Raw genomic sequence first — 23,114 nt, forward strand, 5'->3', positions numbered from 1 at the left:
TATGACATGCAAATAACAATAATGGAAGACATGAAACATGGCATCATAGGTTTATCGGTTTTATTAGCAAGTTCACAAAGTTGAGTGCATGGAAACGTTGTTGAAGTACCACACTATATGAGTGTTTAAAGTCTCCATCTTCACCAAGCAGTGATTAACAAATGGATATATGTTGACAAATGAACAGATGGCAGTGATTGATACAATGAGAAAATGAATGGGTGTTGGACAAGTGATACTGATTTCGCTAATAATGATGTCCATGAATCCCATCTGTATGGTTCTGATGATTCAGTCTAGTCCACAGTTACTGTGCTTCGTACAATGGGGAAGTGCTCAAAGAAGCCCTGCACATTACAACACAGTTATTACAACCCAAAACAGACTTAAAAAAACATTGATTAGACAATTCTTCCTTTATCCTTACAGTTCACCCAAAACTGAGCTCGCCCTTATGCTGTTCCAAACCCATTTTTCTTGAATTCTTCCATGATACAGAAAAGATGAAAATGTAAAATATTGCACTTGTCACTCCTTTTCATGCAATTACAATGAATGGAGCATGAGGCTTCAAAAAGTGCTCTTCTTATTCTAATGTGTTGGATCTTTTTAATATATTGGTTGACCCCGTTCACAAAACCTCTCTGAATAATTTATTCACCAATATAACAACATTTTATGATGCATTCATGGTGCTTTTTTGGAAACTTAAAAACCGTCAGTCTCCATTCTTCATAGTTGTAAAGGAGAGACCAACGCAATATTTCAAAAATGTTCCTGTGTTCATGGAAGAAAGCAAGTTATCCAGGTTTGAAACAACATGAAGAGTAAATTACATATTTCATTTTTAAGTGAACCATTTCTTTAAGCTTATTATCCGCATTTTACATGCCTGATTTGTCATTCTGAAATAATTCACTTAATAACCATGGCCATTTAATATAACATTTTTCATAGAACTCCAAATTTTACAAGTAAATAGGAGTGTTTTAGATTTATATTTGCCCTTATAATACTGAATGACCAAACCTTATGAGGTTAAGCTGGCGTTTACCTTAAAGAGGGTGGTGGTCTGGAGAACTCCAGATGTGCAGCACATCTCACGAATGGAGTGCATGGCAAGTTGCGGTGCCCCGAGATCCAGGACTGCCATTCCTAAACGAGCTGCTAAAATGGGCCCGATTGTTGTTCCACATGGACTGTCATTCCTAACCATCACATCCTGTGGAAGAAGAAGCCTTTTATCCTTTTATTTATATAGCGCCTTTCCACATGCACAAGGTCGCTTTACAAAAAATACATTTCAAATTAAATTTAAACGGATAGTTCACCCAAAAATTAAAATTCTGTCATGAATTACCCTGACGTCGTTCAAAACCCATAAGACTTTCATTCATCTTCGGAACACAAGTAAAGATCTTTTTGATGAAATTCGAGAGATTTCTGTCCCTCCATTGACAGATACTCAACTACCACTTTGACGCTTCAAAAAGTTCATAAACAGATCGTAAAAAAACGAATCAATATGAATCGAGTGGTTTAGTCCACATTTTCTGAAGACACGATCGCTTTATATGATGAACAGATCGAATTTAGGCTTTTAAATATTAACATCAATGCCCATTCCACACAGAGAGAAGAGAGTCATTTATATCACTGTTAATTGTGTATACAAACAGTGTCATGGTGACCAAGGCAAGATTTCATTCACCCTCTTTCTATCAGTCTTATGAGCTGCCTGTTGCTAGGAACAATGGTATGAAGAGAGATGGCATTCTCTCTCTCTATATATACAAACATTAATAAACATTCTAAATGGCTACCAACAAAAACAAACCACACAATATTAATCAATTGCTTTCTCTTCAATTTCATGTCTTCAGAGCAGTAATGCTAATTTTAGCTCAGATAATGAGGAGCACTTTAATTGATTTATATGGCAGAAGAATCTTGACAGATGGTGAAGCAGGATATAATGAAATAGAAGGGAGGAGGGAATGTTCTGCTTACCTGTAGAGGTACGCCCACTTTTCCTGCAATCTCTCGTAATATAGCAGCAGTTACAGCAGTGGTGGCATAGCGCTGGTTACTGTTAAACTTGATGACTGGACCCTGATCCAGGACAAACAATGTGAGAGATTTAGCTGACTGGGCTCTGCCGGAGACTTCATGAATGTGTTAAAGAGGCATTAGTGAGTATGTTTGTTACCTTATGAAAAGCTGGCCTGTGGTTCTCCTCATGTTTCTCCCTGTAAGGTGAATAATATTTATTATACATTACAAATATAATGCGTTTTAAACTAGAAAACGAATATTCCTTTACTTTAACGTGGACACTTATTTGTCATTGACCCTTGCCCAGTTGGATAATTAATAATAACGTAATTAATCATTTTATTAAGGACAATTTCCAGCCTGTGAACAAAATATATACATCACATATTATGCAAGATGTTTTTGAAAGAAATCTCTCATGCTGCATTTACTGGATCAAAAATACATTAAAAACAAAAATATTGTGAAATTCTATTACAATTTCAAATAACCGTTTTCTATTTTAATATACTTTAAGATGTAATTTATTCCTGTGATGCCAAAGCTGAATTTTCAGCATCATTACTCCAGTCGTCTATGTCACATTATCTTTCAGAAATCATTCTAATATGCTGATTTGGTGCTCGGGAAACATTTCTTCTTATGATCAATGTTGAAAACAGTTGTGCTGCTTAATATTATTGATACTGACTTTAGATTTTATTATTTTTTATTACTTCCAAGACTGGAAATAACAATTAGAAACTTCCCAGGTATTTCTTGTGACTGGGAAATATGATTATTATTAAAACAAAAAAGCCACAAATTCCGGTGTCGCCATAGTGATGATACATTGTACCAGGATAAAGGCCGTAAGCGCAGAAACAAACAAGCTGGCATAGTAAGAGACTGACTGGTAGTTAGGGTGTGCAGCGTGTGCCATGTCTGCACTGATCATGTAGGACAGTGGCACTGCCTCCTGAAAGGCGGTCAGATTGTCAGGGGTCGAAGCTAGGCGTCGCAGAATCAACTCAGTCAGGTTAGACTGAGCTCCCTGAGCGCTTTCAGATCCCACCTATTGATCAACCAAGAAGTCAAATTATTTGGGTTAGGAGACTAGTGACCGATGGATTTAGAATCTGCATTTTCTCATAATACTGCATTTTGTTTTTGTCTCACCTCTTCGTTGTCATATAGGGTAACCATACGGATGTTTGGATCTTTAGCTAGAGAATCAGGTGTGCTGGAGTCCATGAGTGCCTGGGAGAGAAGACATAATTATGCATTAATTATTTATCATCACTCCTCAGATAATTTCTGAGTGAGTGAGTGAATGACTGAATATTTAATAAGATGTTGCTCTCTGTGTTCAGACGTACCGTGAGGGCACAGAAACAACTGTGCAGGTTGTCCAGACGAGGAGAGAAAATGAATTCCTCATAGACACCTCCTAGTGCCTGCAGAACACAAAAACATGTCGAAACTCATGATAATCAGTTAAAAAACCCAGGTGAGAACCCACCGCCGTAGTTCCGACAGTTAGTTTATGTGTAAATCATATGGAAATGAGAGCCATTAGAGCTCTTCGTCTTGTTCCTTCCAGATTCTCTAAAGTAATGCTTAATTCTGCTGGGAGTCCCACTCTCACATTTAAAGGCTTCTCTTCAGTCGGGTAAAAATAACAGCAATTCTCTTTGCTGAGCACAAATGTACCCTGCATACTAATCCTCTTTATGTCAGCACAATTTTGTGCAAAACCTCAACAACAAAGAAAGAAAGAAAGAAAGAAAGAAAGAAAGAAAGAAAGAAAGAAAGAAAGAAAGAAAGAAAGAAAGAAAGAAAGAAAGAAAGAAAGAAAGAAAGAAAGAAAGAAAGAAAGAAAGACTACCCAAGTAAAAAACAAAACTATACTAAAATACATTTATTTCATACCAAGTATAGTACAAATCCAGCAACATATTTAATGACATTTGCTTGAGACTTTCTGATAAACATGCACTACTTCAAGATAACTAAAGTACAAATTTAGTTGTTACAATTTAGCAGACTTTAAGTATATCAATTTAGGCTACCAAAATTGCAGGGTATTTATAATAAGTACATACAAAATGTAAATGTATTTGTAGTATACTTAGCATTAAATAAATGTTTTTCATATACCTTTTGGCATATTTATTTTTCACTAGGGGTAGAAAGCAAAAACAGATCTTTTGGGTATTTGTCTAACATGAAGACGAAGAGACTTACGCCAGGCTGTGTGTCTGCCAGACAGAGCTCAAAGTCCAGTAATGCGTTTGGCTCGACCCCGAGCTGTCCACACAGCATCTGGATCAGTGCAGGGTGATGCTTCTCTGCCTGAACACACATTGATGCAAAAACACTGAGAAAAATGTTTACACAAGGATTGGTCACTTGTTCAATTGTAATCAGTTGAAATCAGAAATCTTAAAATATCTGTTTTTCATACTGCAAATTGTGTCTAAACTCACTTGTAGTATTCTACAACTGAATTTGGGTTATATTTTAAATGTACTTAATAGGCCTATAGTATAGAATTTGAATATTGGTCATAAGAAAATAATTATTGGCTTACTCACTTTCATGTCGTTCCATTAATATGGAAGCTCAAAGGTGTTTGCTTCACGCATGACAACCAATAAGGTATGTTCTCGCATGTCATGCAAGCACGTTTGAGAACGTCTTCAAGAACCAATGAGGTTTGCTCTCGCCTGAGGATGAGCTGCCATTGGCCAAATCTGATGTGCTCTATATATGTGAGTTGATAAATGTTTATATGTGAATAAAAGCTGAAATTAAACTTGTTCATCCTATAAAGTGGTCATATCTCTTTGGAAGACTTGGAAGTTAAACGGCTTGATTCATATGGATTACTTTTACAATGTCTTTATAAACTTTTGAAGCTTGAAAATTTGATGGAATGGACTTTCAATGGAGGGATGGAAATCTCTCAGGTTTTACAAAAAATTAATAAAAAATCTTCATTTGTGTTTCAAAGATGAACGAAAGTCTGATAGGTTTGGAATGATAAATGATAACCAAATGTTCTTTTTTGGGTAAACTATCCCTTTATCATTGGTGCATCTCGATTTTACAGTGTTAAGCATTATGCTGAATAATTGGATTTAGTGCTTGTATGTACGGTGGCCGAGAGAGGGCAACGCGCTGCAACTGAAGAAAACACCCGCAAATTAAGAAAACATCTTCATCAGCTTCACAACACATGTGTGCTCCAAATACTCACAACACAACCAAATACAGAAACGTACTACAAATAGCACAGACCACAACGGAAATGTTTCCAAGGGACCCCAATAAGTGACGAACCCGGCTGGGACGTGCTTATTGCTCACGAGCATCCCTATGCCCTACTCCCTTCAAAGGGCAGACGGCAGAGCCCTTGAAGTGGGGACTTTGGAGGGAACAGGGCACGTGTGGGCCATTATGTAATGTTAGCCGTTTGGAACGGACTTGATGAAGTGAGCAACGAAAGACAACGTAATTTCCTCATTATTTTCACCTGGGATGTTCCTATGACAACGCAGCACGGTGTACATCAGCTGAATAGCTGTTATTACTAGAACTGATGCAAATAAATATACATTTTATACAAAAAAGCGTTTAAAATATGCGTTATATATCTGTGTGTGAGTGTCTCATCTTTGGACCCCACATTACCTAACATTTCTTATGAAACTTATTTAAACATAACAAAATTTGTACAATGTAACTGATGTATAGATTAATATCTTCCCCTCGTGTTCTTTTTCTCTATCTTTTTTATTTATTTATTTTAGTTTTCAGCTCATTAGTATTCTGATGACATTGAGCATATTGTTAATACATTTTGTATATTGTATACAAAGTTGAATGTCATAAACATGTCATCTCTGTATGTTTTGCAAAAATAATAAAATAAAATAAAATGTAATAAAATGTAATAAAATGTAATAAAATGTAATAAAATAAAATAAAATAAAATAAAGTAGACTTTGAGTTGTAAGCACGTCCCAGCTGGGTTCGTCACTTATTGGGGTCCTCTGGAAACATTTCCGTTGTGGTCTGTGCTATTTGCAGCACATTTCTGTATTTGGTTGTGTTGTGAGTATTTGGAGCACACATGTGTTGTGAAGCTGATGAAGATGTTTTCTTAATTTGTGGGTGTTTTTCTATTTGCATGTGTTTTATTCAGTTGCAGCGAGTTGAGCTCTCTCGGCCAACGTATGTATGAGTCTAAGTTATTATTGTTACATTTTAGACACAAAAGTGAGCCGTTGTTTCAGTGACCCATTCATAGATGGTCACTTGCTTCGTTCCTGAATGAATCAGTCGTTTGAATGAATGACTGACTCCTTAAAGGTACAATATGCAAGAATTTTTGCCGCTAGAGGGCGCTACATTCCAAACAACAACAACGGCGTAGCTTGATGACGATGTGAAGGAGCGTGGAATGATGGGAACTGTCGTTTTAAACTCCACCGTGGATGTAAATCAGTCAGACGGGAATCGAAAAATCATGTTCATGGATGAGGCAAGTTCTATTTTTATAAATGTTGCGTTTAATGACATGCTTTTTGTGGCGAGGGGGGCGTGGTTCAGCGCGGTCTGTGATGGGAGAGAAAAGAGACGAGCAAGTAGGTCAAGTGCAAATGCACCTGTGTCTTATTGCAGTGATCGGCGTGGAGAGACCGCTTATAAGCCGCGCTGGAACGAGAGAGAGACTGGAGAGAAAATTGGACGCAGAGGAAGAAAACCGGTGGATCCAAGCTCTCATTTTTGAACTGTTTTGTGCCGTCGCGGTTGCCACAGTGAATGAGCGTTGTGCGCGGCTTTTGTTTGTTTTGCTTTATTTGAATAAAGTACGAGTCCCAGTCACGACGACGCGTCTTCTTCCTTCCTGACTCTTAAACCTCATCACACTTTTATTTCATTAAAATGAATTAACCGCAAGAAAAGTAAGGTTTAATACTTCATAGATGTTACTGTATTTGTTGAATTCATTGTTGTGATAACGCTGCGCAGTTTTACATGTTCTAAACAATTGTTGTAAAAGTACATTCGAACATGCCCACATCATTTGCCAAAATACTGATTAATCTTTATGTATAACACATGCTATGTTTATTTACATGGCCATAAACACCAGACGTGATAAACAATGTCAATAAACTAAACACAAATCTAAAGCAATAATACTTTCCTTACATAAACATAACTATTACCGAATGCTACATTTGGAAAATATAAAATTAAGCATGCTTTGTCGACAGAACCAGCTGCAATCGGTAAAGAATAATTGTGTCCCATAACGACTGCAAGAAACAAGCTAAAGTTTGTAGCTTGATAGACGCTACAACTACAACTTCCGCATTTGTCCAGGACTCCACGCAGTACGAGCGGAAACCGAGGGTGACGCGGATATGACGCAATTGACTGGCGACTCCCAGCTCACCCCTGCTCTAACGCCCCGTTTCCTTGGTTAAAATCGCAATTTTCTCACGATTTAAAAATAGTTGGAAACATTTGGGATATTGTAAGTAATCAACTTAACAAAATATATAACACTGGCCTTGAGATTTTGGGATATTTTAATGCAAAATTCTTACATATTGTACCTTTAAGAAAGTGACTTGCCACCACCTACTGGCTGTTTTAGTTTTATATTTAGAGTATCATTTCATTTTTCCTTCATATTCATACCACCTCTGAGCTGCATTGAACAGTCTGTGTAAATATACCTAAATGCCACTTCAGATGCAGCTTCAAAAAAGTATGGTCAAAGTTTATGTATAATAAATTCTGTGGCGAATCAAAATATTTTTTTCTATAAAGCTACTTTTTGTAATGTCTATTCAATGCTTTTCTCATCTAGCAAAATAAATAACTTCAATTATTTTTGGGGGGGGTAACTTCTCTGCCAAAATGGATGCGTGATTAATTCGAATCGGCACATTATGTAATTATTAGATTAAAAATGTTAAGCGCTTGACGACCCTATTAATTGTCATTTGGTTGCAAAGAAAGCACATACTTCAACTTTAATCAGGCTTGTGTGGTTTTGTACACCTAAAGCATGAATTTGCATGATCTTACGATGGATGTTGCATTAGAGGCATCTCCACAGGAGGCAGTTCCTGTTTCCAGCTCCTCCTGTATGGCAGTGGCCAGGAAAGGTGCTCTACAAAGGACAGAAATACAGATACATACTAAACAAACATTCCAGCGTGCTTATCCACATCTGTCCGAAGCTCCACCTGTCCTGCTCCCTGTCTTTTCCTATGGCTAAATTAGTGCTTACAGGTGGTTTTCCTTGTTAGGTCCAAAGGAGTCGTTGATGTCTCTCTGCAGGTGAATGGCAAGGTGGGGGATCCTGAGGATGGGACGGGGAATATGAACCAGACGCTGCACAAGCTTGCCTTCGCTCTGTACAAAGAGAAATAGACAGACAACATCGGTAAAAGCAAGTGTTATTCATATATAACTTAAGATCGATAATGGATAATTCAAATGAACTTGGGTTGGTTTTACATTTCTATATCATGGACTAAAGGCCTGTTCACACCAAGAATGGTTACTATAATGATAACGATATAGTGTTTAAAATCACTCTAAATGTAAAATAAAATAGCAGAGTCCACACCACAACTATAACAATAACGGCACCGAAAACTAAACTGAAACATACCTGGCTAACAATCTAAACCGGCTTCATGGTATAGGCCCCTAGTCGAGGACGTGATAATCACGATAGGTGATAGGTTTTTGCAAGAGGGCGGAGTAGAATGCAGCAAGTTTGCTTTTGATTGGATCACGATGATCGCATGTTAAATGCCAAGTGTAAACGCAGCCAGAGGTTTACCTTAACCATGATACGTCCAGCAATGGTCAGGTCACGATCAAACCATGTGTTCCAGATTCCCCCTCCATAACACTCCACTCCTATCTGCAGGAAGCCTAACTTTGTCTTCTTAGAGCGTGGCTTCACCTGAGCACGCACACACAGGAAATTAAGAATGATACCCACATATGTATCCTCTACTTACATTAATGTGCAATACAGTGATCTGACTGCTATAATGTAATTACAAAACAAAACTACAGATCACTCAGAGAACTGACATGTAATCTATATCAAAAAGCCCTTTCACAGGGCATCAGGTGTTTGTCCTTCTCACCCTCAGACATGGACTGTCCGTATGAGCCCCGATCATGGAAAAACCATTTCCAGGCTTGTAGAGACCACCGACAGCAAAGGCAATAATGGTGGAGTAATTTCTGGTTACAAAGTACTGGAAAGGGAAAGATCACAGTAAAAATACAGTGAAAAGATAAGGATGAGCTGCATGTTTCTTGTTCTGTGCAAAAATAATAGAATAAGATACATAATTATGGCTGAAGACATTTTGTAAGATGAGCAGGACCTTTTTATACAAGTTTCTACACATCTGCCTGCTATCATCCAGGTGTTTGAAGAGTGATTTTTTTTTTGCAATATATAATATAATATGCATCACAATATTATTATTTTATATATTATTATAAAATCACCTTTGAAAGTACTCCCCCATTTGTAGGGGCTTATTATGGTATGCTAAGATTTAAGCGCGCACACACCTTATTGGCAGGTTTAATGTTCCAATGTTCAGCCTCCTTGAGCTCAGTAAAACCAGCCTTCAGCAGGCGGGATTTACATTCCTCCACCACTGCAAGACGGAGAAGAAAGGAAAAGTGAGATATACAGACTGTAAACTGACATTACAAATCTTGTGATCTAGGGAAAAAGTGAAGGTGCATTCTTTCAAAGTCTAGATCAAGATCGATTAACCATATCTGGACCTCTATTAGCCAGTAAGGAACAATGTTCAAGACCCATATCTAGTCAGACTGTAAAGTTGGGTAATCATATTACAGACAAAGTGGAGCTCAGGCTTTCATGCATTTCTCTATAATACATTGTCATGGCTCGCAGCTCATTATACAGCATTTCAGTCCTATGTCATTCTTACCATGGTATGGTGAAACTCCTTTATTGACAAAAGTAAGAAACTCTTTGGCAGCGGCCTGCACAGCTTCTTTGGAGCTTTTCATGATGAAAGACTGTGAAAATTATTGAGGAAACAGTAAATAAAAGCACAAGCACTCAGTCATATGCAGAGACACTTTCACTCTATTAGTGATAGGCGTGAAACCAACTGTATTCTTGTTTTGGAGATTTTAATTATCATTGTTTTGGAGATTTTCATATCTTTAGTAAGCTTATGCACATGAATAAATTAGAAACAACAAAAAATAAAGTACAAATGTAAAAAAAACACCAATCACACAGTCGATACCTATAACCAAAATACAACACTTGCAGAATTACCTAAAATCCGACACAAGGAACACTATCCCGATCTCTGCACTGTCACAGCACTTTTAAAGTGACCCGTCAACCGTTCTTACCTGCATATGATAAAGTGGACTTTCACATTCAGTTCAGGGCATGAACGCAGGAAGCAATGGGGATTTGCTGTAGTCTGGTTGGAACTGGTAGCAGAAGAAGATTTGCGCCCTCTAGTGGTTGGAGGTGCAATAGCTCTTTTAATGACTATTGACAAAGGCAGTTCAAATACCCACTGCAAGTGTTGCTTGCATCATGTAACTTTACTCAATGCATTATGTGAAAATGTATCATTGCATTTTTTTCTTACTTGGTGGCTATATTTATATATTATTCAAAAAAAATAATAATTAATAGGCTATTTATTGTAGTTGTAATTTTGCAGTGTAAATTATTTGATTTGATTGGCAACAACCCTATAGTGTCTTATTGTAACTGAATTTGCAATTACATTTTTACAAATGTAAGAATTTGACATTAAAGACGATGGATACATTTAATAAGTAAAAAAAAAACCCACCTTTATAAAGGTAAATAACGCCCTGGGGTAATTATCACAAATATGCAGATTTAAGTAAGCTGAGAAATCAGATTTGGTCAATTTGATCCGTGCATTAGGTCTTAAAGTGACAGCAAAATGTTAATCAAACAACTAAAGGGACAAAGAGAAAATCATTCCTTGCTTTTGACTGAAAAACTTCCAGCTTTAACAAGGATTAATCTGTATTTATTTTAGGGTGAAGACTATGCAGTGTTATTTTACATTTGAATATTACATTTCTGCCTTCCTGAAAATCTTAAAACTGTGTTTATTTCATCTTTGTTCTTTTAAATTTGTTTTTGGCTATTGCTTGCAAGTTTATTTGTTCTTATTTTGTTTGAATTTCACTGGTAAGCCTAAGTAAAATTGAATAGCTAATTTATTTGAATAAAAGGTTACATGGGTCAAAACCTTTTTATCTTGCAATGATATACTTCAGTGATTACAGTGGGGAAATGTTTGAATGCCTCTTATTTGGGGCAAATGCTTTCTTCAGCATAACAGTTTTTACATTATATAGGATTTAGGAGATGGGCAGAATTTGACTTGTCGTGCATCTTCAGAATGTCTTTTTGTCTGTCTGTATCAAGTTCTGTTAAGTTTGGCCTTTGCATTCAGCCAACATTCTTCAGACACAATGCCTCAAAATTGAATTGGCTTCATTGAGATGATCCATGCCAAATTCCATGCAACATATCTAGTTTGTAAGCTAGTTAGAAATTCAAAATGGCTTATATTTTGCAGTGTTTGACTTAATGATTCAGAGGAATTTGGTTTCTGGCCCTTACGGTTTCAGAGTTAAGATCTAAAATGTACATGGCCTTATTATAGCGCCACCTAGTGTCAGACGGATATGTGTCTGTACACTTTTTTCAGGATCATCCTGCCAAGTTATGGTCTTTGAAGAAGAAGAACTTAAAACAGCTTATTGTCCTGGTCAATATAATATAATATAATATAATATAATATAATATAATATAATATAATATAATATAATATAATATAATATAATATAATATAATATAATATAATATAATATAATATAATATAATATTATATAATATTATATAATATTATATAATATTATATAATATTATATAATATAATATTATATAAATTTCGATTATAAATTTCGATAATATAATATAATATAATATAATATAATATAATATAATATAATATAATATAATATAATATAATATAATATAATATAATATAATATAATATAATATAAAATTCAGTCATGGGAAAGTAAAGTAATTGGGGGACTCATGGCAAGCAAGGAAATGTGTTCACTCAAAAAACAGAAACACATATCAACATTAAAATAATTTTAATGCCCAGGGATGAGTACATAAAATAAAATAAAAAATACACTTGTATTTGTATGTCTATGTTTTTGTACTGTTGCCTGGTTGCAGTACAATATTTAGAAACATGATCTTCCCCGCTTCCCATCACAAGAGCACACAGCCCTGAAGCATGAAGCTGGTATGATTCACAAAACTTCATAATAACATATAGCATTTTTCACAGTCTATCTGGAATTCACAGTTGTACAAATTGTTATGTTGTTTGGAATTATCCTGTAACATTTATTTGAAACCTTCTATGCATTTTCAGTTAGTAGCAGTGTGTGTGTGTGTGTGTGTGTGTGTGTGTGTGTGTGTGTGTGTGTGTGTGTGTGTGTGTGTGTGTGTGTGTGTGTGTGTGTGTGTGTGTGTGTGTGTGTGTGTGTGTGTGTGTGTGTGTGTGTGTGTGTGTGTGTGTGTGTGTGTGTGTGTGTGTGTGTGTGTGTGTGTGTGTGTGTGTGTGTGTGTGTTTGTCCTATCCTGTTCTGAGAAACAAATAAAATATTTTATCTCATCCAGGAATTGCAAGTTTATCTGAGTGATATTTGGCAGCAACATCCCTGAACTTTTAGGGTGTGATGTTTTCGACCACAGCATATTTTTATTCAGTCAAAAAAACCTAAAAAAAAAATTAAAAAAAACTAAATGTCACAGCTTCTATGTGAATAATACCATGGCAACATCTGATAGTGAAAGGTCACACTCTCTAATTAAAGCAGTTTTATAGAAAACAGCTTTTCCTGTTGCCAAGCAAGGATTTAAAGACTCTCCTCCGAGTTTGTCACAATTTGATCTGTTCTGGACAGCAATTTATTTATATTTGTATATATTTACCTATTTATTTGTATTTGTTTTGCATTTATTGTTTTATTATATTCAGAATTACACATTAAATAGAGAAAATGTAAACAATAGTCCAAATTATTGTCAGGATGATTAATTGGCTTACATTTTTGCACTCGTTAATATGGCAGTCTTTTTGGACATACACTGACACCTTGTGTCGTGAATGTAACATTACCCAATATTTCCAAATGTTTCAGCTGGAATTTATGCTCTAATCACAATGTTTTTTTATTTGTGTGTGTGTGTGTGTGTGTGTGTGTGTGTCTCAAACTTTTTGAATGAAAAAAAACATTGTTGAATGCAACTTTAAATACAACACATACCTTCATCATTTTACTTCATTATACTTGTGCACCTTATATAGAGCCGAAAGAGATAGAACAGGGTGAGAGGAGAGGTGGATAAACAGGAGGAGAGTGGAAGAGTAGAGGAAAAGAAGATTTGTTTATATTCTCTGTCACCTGTGGTCTCTCTCTCCTGCAGTTGAAGGCTTCCAGAGAAGCTTTTGTAATGATGGAATTCCAGTCCTCTTACACTCTCTATAAATAGGTTTGACAAAAACCATGGAAAGCCACCAGAGGCTTGTAACAATTTATATGCCTTATTTGATCCCTCAGTCCCAAATATGTGAAATTGCACACTTTAAAATATATGAGATTGTATAGGGGAAAAGGTGTTGATCTCCACTTTTCGCAATTCAGATCATCTTCAGAAATAGGTCTGTCATTACATGCATATCTTAGGTTATTTCATTATTAATACTGCTTGATACTGCTTGTAGAACAGGGGTCTTTAATAGGGGGTCCACAACTCTTAGGGGGTCTTCCAATTATTTTGTGAAATAATGAAAATGTGAGGGGGAAAAATACAACAATATAGTTAACTAAGCAGATGTTAAGGTAAAGTTACGTAAAACTAAAATGTACTAATGATTATTTTAATGGCTTTGCAATGTACACTCACTGGGACAGTACCCTTCAAAGGGGTTCTAATATGTACCATTTAGGTACTAATATGTACACTTTCGGTACCAATATGTCACCACAGTGACAGCTTTTGCACCTTTTTTTCTGAGAGTGCAGGCTATGAAAAATTTAAATGCATTAATATGATGCGAATATGACAAATACATTAAATGCAACACTCAATTTTATACAGTATGTAGCAGGGAATCCCTGCGCTCCCTCTCATCCTCTAAGGAGTACATGGCATTGATAAAGACGAAATACCCTTGGTTTATAGTATTATTGGCCACTTTAAACAAATTCACTCACCATGGTCTCTAAATCAAATGAACTCGGTAACAAGGGTGTGTTGTGTTGAAACATCTTAAAACTGTTCTCCTTCAGTAGTGACATGGCAAATGACATTATGCAATAATGGCAAAATGCATTTACCAATGCAGGAGGAAAGGATAATCTATTCTGCCATTTCCAGAGAAGGAACACAGTAGTGACATGCAAATTACATTATCCAATAATGACACAATGCATTTACCAATGCAGGAGGACAGGATCATCTCTTCTGCTGTTTCCAGAGAAGGCACACAGTCGTACATCCCCTGCTCTCCAGTTCATGCCTTTCCTTTTTAAGGCAGCTTAGATAAACCTTCTGCTCGATCTGTGCTCATCTGTTTACCAGCTTTGTACATGTGACATTTTCTCAAGCTTTTATCAGGGCATTTGCAAAGGGCAGAGCAATGCAGTGAGATCATTGTGGCAATTTATGGAATCACAATGTAAATGCTCTTTAATTTTTTCCAAACAATAAATGGGACACATTTGAGGAATTATTTTATTCTTAAAATCGCCCTTTGCTTTTGAGCTTAAAGGAACAGTTCTCTCAGAAAAGGAAAAAACTGTTACCCTCATGTCATTCCAAACCTGTATTACTTTCTGGAAAAGAAAATAAGTGTTATTTTATTATTATTGATATGCTATTATAGTTTTTATTAATATTTAGAATTTTTTAATTAAAAATATTTTCCATTTTCATTTTATTTTTAGTTCAAGTTTTGGTGTTTTTGTTATGTGTTTTGTCATTTTTTATTCGTTTTTTTATTTTTATTTTAATAGTTTTTAAAACGCTTTTGAAATCGAAAATGAGTAATGCTGCCAGCGCATCTGAAATTAAATAAATTGTTTTTGGGTTTTTTTTTTGTTAAAGTTTATTTTATTTCAAGTAATGGGATTTTTTATGGTTTTATTTTTATTTTTATTTTAAGTTACCTATAATAACCCTGGCCCATACAATGAAAGTTAATGGGGTCCAAAACAACAACAACAAATACCAAGAAATTTCGCAAAATATCTTGTTTTGTATTTCACATAAGATTAGTAAGTGAGTAAATGATGAAACCATTTTCATTTTGGTTGATCTATCCCTTTAATTAGAAAAAAGAAATAGAAAAAGGTGAAAAACATGCATGTGCTTGTCATTTAGTCATTTCCCAAGATTGCAGGTTTGGACCAGAGTCCACAACTGTGTTGAGGGGCACAGTTGGTTCTCTCTCTCACTTCATACTCAATATTCTTGTTCCAAGAGTTGGGACAGCTGGACAGTAAGTGAAAGAGGTATAGAGATAATTAAGGGGTAGGATGGGAGTGTGGGGCTGAAGGAGTTTGGGGTAGTTGGGGAGGGAGGGAGGGGGCAGAGGCCTACAAATAGCCACAGATGATCATGTCATGCGCTCATTCTGTCTCTGTCCTCTCCGGGGGCTGTTTGTATTCATCTGGTCTGTCCTTCTTGTGCTCCAACATGAGCCACTCTTATGCCTCCTCCTCAGGCTCTTCATACCGTCGCATGTTTGGCAGTCCCGGCTACATGACGCCACCAATGTCCCGTTCTACGTTTGGCCGAGCCTCCACTGGGGGGTCCGGCAACTCTAGGGTCAGCTCCAGAGTCTACGAGCTCTCCAAGACCTCCACTTCTTCTCCTGGATTCTCCAATTATCGAGCCTCCTCCTACAGTATGCCCAACTTATCTGCGGGCTATACCCGCTCCTATGGCGGGATGGGTGAGACGCTGGACTTCAGCCTGGCAGACGCGCTCAACCAGGAGTTTCTCCACACACGCACTAATGAGAAGGCTGAGCTTCAGCACCTGAACGACCGATTTGCCAGCTACATCGAGAAGGTTCGCATGCTGGAGCATCAGAATCAGGGGCTGGTGGTTGAGGTGGAGCGTTTGAGGGGGAGGGAGCCCACGCGCATCGCCGACCTGTACGAGGATGAGATGAGGGAGCTGAGGAGAGAGATCGAAGTGGTGACCAATCACAGATCACGTGTGGAGGTGGAGCGGGACAACTTGGCAGATGACCTGCAGAAACTGAAAATCAGGTAAGATGCATGAATACTCCACTGGAAAACAAACAAACATCTTAAACCAGCCTAAGGTAGTTTAACAGTCTTCAGGCTGGTTTTAGATGGGACATTTCAGCTAGTCAGGCTGTGAGAAACCAGTTGACTGCTCTCGACTGCTCCTGTGAACGCGCGTTGGAGATGAATATTTTGTAAATAAAGTGGTAAATTATGTGTGTGTGTGTGTGGGGGGGGTTCAAATAAAGCACTCACTTTGCTTTATTAAATTAAGTTTAAACCACTGGAGTCACATGGAGCATGTCTTTACTACCTTTCTGGGGCTTGAAAGTGGTAGTAGGGTGTCAATGAAGGGTCAGAAAGCTCTCACATTTCATTAAAAAGATCTTCATTTGTGTTTCGAAGATGAACGAAAGATTTACGCGGTTGGAACGAAATGAGGGTGAGCAATTAATTAATGAATTTTCATTATTTGGGTGAACTAACCCTTTAAGATTCTTTATGGAGCCACAGATGACAATACAGTAACCATCATTTTTAGGAGTGTCAGCCAGAGTCCAACTAGACCAGCTGGAGACCATCTTAAACCTTCTAAGACCAGTAAACCAGCTTGGGCTGGTTTAAGCATTTAAAAATGGAATAAAAATGATAGTTTTCTGTTTGAAAGGATACAGTTGAAAAACATGCTATTTGTAAAAAAAAAAAAAAAAAAACTATTTGCAAATGTTATGCATGTGATGTATTCTTTGTGGTAGTGAAGCTGTCAATCCACACTTGAGTTTCATATTTAGAAACACAGTGCTTTACATAACAATCTAGAGTCTTTCAGAGCCAACAGAGAAATGAACATGATCTCTCCCCGTCACAAACATCTTGTAAACACTCATAAGACAACAGCACACTCTCATAGCAATTGATGATGTTATGTTTAGGGGTGGACCTTCTTTCTGAGTAAAAAAATAAATACAATTTTACCTATGTACAAATCAAGTTCATACGAAATTGGTACCTTGTAAAATAGTTATGTTTTCTCATGAGATCAGGTTGAAGGTAACATAATCTGAGAGGAATACAAACATCACGTTCACCCATAACACAACATGAAGACTAAATCACAGCAAAAAGAGCATAAGATCTTGTGAACTATTTAACAACTGGAGGAAAGAAAAATAACCATTTAAAATGAAAATTGTTTTATCAATTGAGAATGTCAGTTTATATTTAAACCAATGTATTATTGAGGTTGTAAAGCTTATGCTATATTAAAGCATGCACTTTCTCTCATGAAATATCTCTATAAGAATGGGAGAATGGACTTTTCTCCCCTAAAATGACCTTTTTTTCCAGAATAAGTGGGCTATATGTAACTGTTGGAAGGGTTATCAGGCAGAGAGACCATGTCACTGGATTGTTCTGATGTGTTCTAAAGAGTTTCAAATTGCCTCTCTCTGCAGAGACCAAGCTAAGAAATAATTTCAACATTACTTCATCCGGTCTACAATTTAATTATGAGCTAAATAAAATGCGGTATCAGACATTGAGAGGTTATTAAAGGCTTAAAGAAACTGCCTTTATAAAGGAAGCTATTGTCCTCTCAAACATGTTGTTTACAATAGCCTAGCTTTAATTCCTATTCAGGAGTTAGTCAGCCTAAAAGTGTTGGCCCCACTCCACCTTTCAGCGCGAAGAACATGTGTGTGAAGTTGTTGTGCACCTTCGGTCTATAAAAGGAAAGGAAAGAGGCTGGTTGTAATAAATATGACATACACAACTCCCATTCCCCCTTTTCTTCTTGCCAGGCTTCAGGAGGAGATTGCACTGAGGGAGGAGGCAGAGAATACTCTGTCCGCTTTCAGAGCAGTGAGTCCCCTAAATTGGTTTTATTAATGAACATTAAAATGTGGCATAGATTTATTTTGGTATCACGACTCTCAGGACGTGGATGCCGCCACTTTGGCCCGCCTGGATCTGGAAAGACGCATAGAGACTCTCCAGGAAGAGATAGCCTTCCTCAAGAAGATCCACGAGGAGGTCAGCACATTTAAAGACTTCTCATTTATTTTGTCTGTGCCAATTTGACTTATTGTAGCTTTTTCAGCAACAAACCTTTTTACAACAAGTATTGTGTTGAGGGATAAAACATTGTTGTTCATCACACACACACACACACACACACACACACACACACACACACACACACACACACACACACACACACACACACACACACACACACACACACACACACACACACACACACACACACACACACACACACACACACACACACACACACACACACACACACACACACACACACACACACACAGCCTCCAGGTAAGTCAGCTAAAATGTAGCATTTTGTGTCTTCTGTCTCATACCAACTATGTTGTGCTCATTTAAAAAATAAATGATTCACTGATTTATTTGTAGTATTGGAAAGTGAGAAGACAGTCATTTGTCTCATACAAACTGATATTTATCTGTTATTTTTTTGTTCAAAACTATTATGAAGTGTGTCAGACAGCTCAGGCATATGCATCTCTTCAAAACATGATTCACTGATCCATTTAAGTCCTTTTACTTAGGGCCTTGTCTGCATTTACAACTTTTTTGTAGTGCAATATTTGGTTAAATTCTGCTGTTTGTCACTATATTTTAGACTCAGTTACACTACTGTTCAAAACTTTAGGGTCAGTACGATTTCTTAACGTTTTTGAAAGAAGTATTTTTTATGCTCACCAAGGATGGATTTATTTGATCAAAAATACAGTAAAATCAGTAATTTTGTGAAATATTATTACAATTTAAAATACTATTTTAATATATTTTAAAATGTCCTTTATTACTGTGATGGCCAAGCTGAATTTTCAGCATCGTCACTCCAGTCTTCAGTGTCACATGATCCTTCAGAAATCGTTCTAATATGCTGATTTGGTGCTCAAGAAAGATTTCTTAATTTTGTCCATTTTTGTGATATTTTGTCTGAATTTGAAGTCGAAAAGAACAGCATTTATTGGAAAAATAAATATTTTGTAAAATTATAAATGTCTTTACTGCCACTCGACCAGTTTAATTATAAAAAGTAATTATTTCTTTAAAATACTTTTGAATGGTAGTGTACATTTATTTTGTAGTTTTTTTTATTTGTATTTCATATAAATGTACCTATTTTGTACCAGATAAAGGACCTACATTAAATTACTGTCTATAAATGTACTAAAATTTAAATCATCATGATACAATGCGCTTATTGTGTCCATGCATGTTTTTACGTTGTTGAGCATATAGCTTTAAATGAGCTTAAAGCTTCATAGTAAAGTAGCTTCCCCAACACTGCTGAGCTGAGTGAATCTCAGAGCTCTATTAGAGCTGCATCTGTTCTGATAAGATACTTTGAAACACAGTATGACAGGCCTCTGCTTCAGGGCCAGGTGTGTGTGGATGTTTGAGTTTAGCCCTGCCAGTATCAACAATGCCGTGCTGCTTTATTAGAACAAGCACAATCACATACACACAAGCCTTTTCTTCCTCTGTGTGTAGGAAATCCGTGAGTTGCAGGCCCAGATGCAAGAGACCCAAGTCCAGATCCAGATGGACATGTCCAAACCAGACCTGACCGCTGCCCTGAGGGACATCCGTGCTCAGTATGAGGGCATCGCTGCAAAGAACATCGCAGAAGCCGAGGACTGGTACAAGTCAAAGGTGAGACAGAAGAAAGAGAGAAGTGAAAGGAGAACCTGCTGATATTTGACCTTGGTTTTTTTCACCATCAGGTGTCAGACCTTAACCAGGCAGTGAGCAAGAACAACGAGGCTCTCAAACAATCCAAGCTGGAGAGCATGGAGTTCAGACACCAGATCCAGTCCTACACCTGTGAGATCGATTCCCTCAAGGGCACTGTGCGTTTGTCTGTTCTATCTGATGTGGATTGCTCTGTTCTTTTGTCTTTCTTCACGCGTCATTCATCTCTTTCTCTCTCACTCTGTAGAACGAGTCTCTCCTGAGGCAGATGAGAGATATGGAGGATCGCCACGGTCGTGAGGCCGGCTCTTTCCAGGACACCATCGCCAGGCTGGAGGCGGAGATCTCTAACATGAAGGATGAGATGGCACGTCACCTGAGAGAATATCAGGACCTGCTCAACATTAAGATGGCCCTGGATGTGGAGATCGCCACCTATAGGAAGCTGCTGGAAGGAGAGGAGAGCAGGTACAAAGGACAGGGAATCCAACAGATGTGTTTTTGTTTTTTTTGACATACTCCATCCTTTCTGCTTATTCTGATGGCGTTTCCTTACTTTTTTTTAATCTTCCTTCCTCTCCCACGTTAAAGGATTGTGATGCCCATGCAGGCGTATTCCACTATAAGCTTTAGAGGTAAGATGAAAACCTTGTTTTAAAGGACAAGTTCGGTATTTTACACTTAAAGCCCTGTTTACAGATCGTATCTGATGAAATAGAACGGTTAAGATTAAAATTTGGACACATGCTGCTGTCCCGAGAATTTTAGGTTTATTTCGCTTTCCCCCCCCCCACCCCCACAATGGTTGTCTATGTGCACTTGAAGATTCCGTCCTAAAAACACATTAAACTTTCGTTTACAAAGACGTGAAACTCACCGAGTGGTCAGGGGTGTTCACTGATATGTGCACTCATAAATCGCTGAAAAAGATGCATTCCAACAGGTTTTATCGTAGTTTTTGTCCATCTCCATTGACTTAATAGGACGTGCTGTGAGACCGCAGCACCTTTACGGTATTACTCCGCCGCTTCTTCTTCTGCTTCTTCTGTGTATTCAATTAAATGCCTGTGGTTTGCTTGCAATTGGCAAAGGTGCATTATCGCCACCAACTGGGCTGGAGTGTCTATTATTCAAGCTCTCAACGGAAGAATCACGGGTGTGACACGTTTGGCAAAATAGGTCCACAAAAGCGAAATAAACCTAAAATTCTCGGGACAGCAGCATGTGTCCAAATTTTAATCTTAACCGTTCTATTTCATCAGATACGATCTGTAAACAGGGCTTTAAGTGTAAAATACCGAACTTGTCCTTTAAGTAGAAATGTTTGTATGTGTTTCCTCAGAGGCCACAGGGTGGCGTTGTACCTGACTTAATGCAATTTGTGATGCCTTGTGTATGATTTTCTTTGAAGACTATTTCATTATTGAGTCAATTTAAACAGAAAGTGAGTGTTAAATACAGTTAGTATGATTTAATTTAATGTTAATATATTTAGAACATTTTTTGGGCGTCACTAATTTTTTTTAAAGAAATAATACTTTTATTCAGATCAAAAATACTTTTATATTACTAAAGAAAGCTTTCAAATAAATGCTGTTCTTATGAACTTTATATTCATTAAAGAATCCTAAAAAAGAGTATCACAGTTCCCACAAAAATATTAAGTTGCACAACTGTTTTCAACATGCTGGCAACTTTCCATTTGTTAACATTAGTAAACTACATTGGTTAACATGAAATAACAATGAAAACTACTTCTAAAGCATTTTTTAATCTTAGTCAATGTTAATTTTATAATTTACGAATGCTTTATTAAAACCAAATGCTGTATCTGTTAATCTTATTGAATGGACCTGAGCTATCATGAACTTAACTATGAACAGTTGTAGGCTATTTTTATTAACTAACGTTAACAAAGATTAAAAAATACTGTATCAAATATATAGTTAATGTACTCAACTAATGTTAACTAAAATCGACTTTATTGTGAAGTGATACTGGAACGTTCCTTGAGCAGCAGATCAGTTTATTAGGATGGTTTCTGAAGAAGAATCACAGGAATAAATTACATTTTTAAATATATTTTATTAAAAATTATTTAAAATTTTAATAACATTTAATATTTCCCCCTTTTCTGTATTTTTTATCAAATAAATGAAGCATCGGTGAGCATGAGACCTTTTTCAAAAACATCTTACTAACCCCAAACTTTTGAATTGTAGTGTATATGTCTTTATTAATATCATTTTCAACAGAGACGAGTCCAGAGCACCAACAGAGAGCATCTGAAATGCACTCAAAGAAAACGGTCCTGATCAAGACCATTGAGACGCGTGACGGAGAGGTGTGATGCATGCGCGCACACATTCACACATTTCAGTTCATTCTCCTCATAACATCATATGCAAAATCAGCTTCATCTTAGGGGCGGTCAAATAGTTTTGTGTTCAAAATAGTCTAATGAGACATCAAAATATTTGATTAAAGTACTTTGATATTGTAAATCATTAAATAAAGTGACATTCATTGCAGAAGCCTGATGACAGGAAGAGATGTCTTTGAATTTAAATAAGTCTACTGCCCCCTACAGGTGGTGAGTGAATCTACACAGCACCAACAGGATATCATGTAAACCTCGGATGAAGAGCATCAACTTAAAAAAAAAAAAGTCAAAATTTTTTATATATATATATATAAAAATTCAAACAAAGACGAAAATAAACCATTTAGGACAGTTAATCATATTCTGTACTTTTTTTTTCTTTTACATCCTAAAAGTGATACGAGCACATCTGCATGAGTGGGAGAAGAGAGAGATCACTTTCTTTTCAAATATATATTTTTAATAAAAAGTCCAGTATGTCAATTTGGAATGATGT

General features: G+C 36.7%; 2 protein-coding genes across 4 annotated transcripts; one reads left to right on the forward strand and one right to left on the reverse strand.

The window, feature by feature from the left end:
• Window positions 1-46: 46 nt before the first annotated feature.
• dnpep (aspartyl aminopeptidase) lies at window positions 47-10,605 on the reverse strand. Of its 3 annotated transcripts, none has more exons than XM_082136919.1 (15): window positions 10,498-10,605; window positions 10,059-10,149; window positions 9,667-9,755; window positions 9,228-9,341; window positions 8,912-9,037; window positions 8,351-8,475; window positions 8,146-8,230; window positions 4,282-4,389; window positions 3,414-3,491; window positions 3,214-3,294; window positions 2,949-3,109; window positions 2,210-2,249; window positions 2,011-2,112; window positions 1,055-1,222; window positions 47-347 (listed from the first exon to the last, which is right to left on the reverse strand). In XM_082136919.1, exons 1-15 carry the CDS (start codon window positions 10,501-10,503, stop codon window positions 297-299), a joined length of 1,425 nt encoding a protein of 474 aa, XP_081993045.1. In that variant the 5' UTR covers window positions 10,504-10,605; the 3' UTR covers window positions 47-296. The 3 variants fall into 3 exon arrangements, with proteins under 3 accessions (XP_081993045.1, XP_081993046.1, XP_081993047.1); XM_082136920.1 differs by having other exon boundaries at window positions 10,418-10,508; XM_082136921.1 differs by lacking the exon at window positions 10,498-10,605 and adding an exon at window positions 10,445-10,493.
• Window positions 10,606-15,847: 5,242 nt separating this feature from the next.
• Window positions 15,848-22,881, forward strand: desmb (desmin b; the record flags this gene model as incomplete). The annotated part of the gene is made up of 9 exons (XM_082136908.1): window positions 15,848-16,512; window positions 18,291-18,351; window positions 18,427-18,522; window positions 20,035-20,196; window positions 20,268-20,393; window positions 20,483-20,703; window positions 20,827-20,870; window positions 22,491-22,579; window positions 22,826-22,881. 9 exons carry the CDS (start codon window positions 15,848-15,850, stop codon window positions 22,865-22,867), a joined length of 1,506 nt encoding a protein of 501 aa, XP_081993034.1. The 3' UTR covers window positions 22,868-22,881.
• Window positions 22,882-23,114: the final 233 nt, after the last annotated feature.

The sequence above is a fragment of the Leuciscus leuciscus genome (genome assembly GCF_965113295.1).
Source record: "Leuciscus leuciscus genome assembly, chromosome: 14".
Taxonomy (NCBI): domain Eukaryota; kingdom Metazoa; phylum Chordata; class Actinopteri; order Cypriniformes; family Leuciscidae; genus Leuciscus; species Leuciscus leuciscus.

What these genes read in the sequence shown, in the direction of transcription:
- dnpep (XM_082136919.1), bottom strand. An exon ending in CCTAACAAGGAAAACCACCT is followed by an intron (nt 8,231 to 8,350) that starts GTAAGCACTAAT and finishes TGTCCTTTGTAG; the next exon opens with AGCACCTTTCCTGGCCACTG. An exon ending in TGGCAGACACACAGCCTGGC is followed by an intron (nt 3,492 to 4,281) that starts GTAAGTCTCTTC and finishes TGTGTTCTGCAG; the next exon opens with GCACTAGGAGGTGTCTATGA.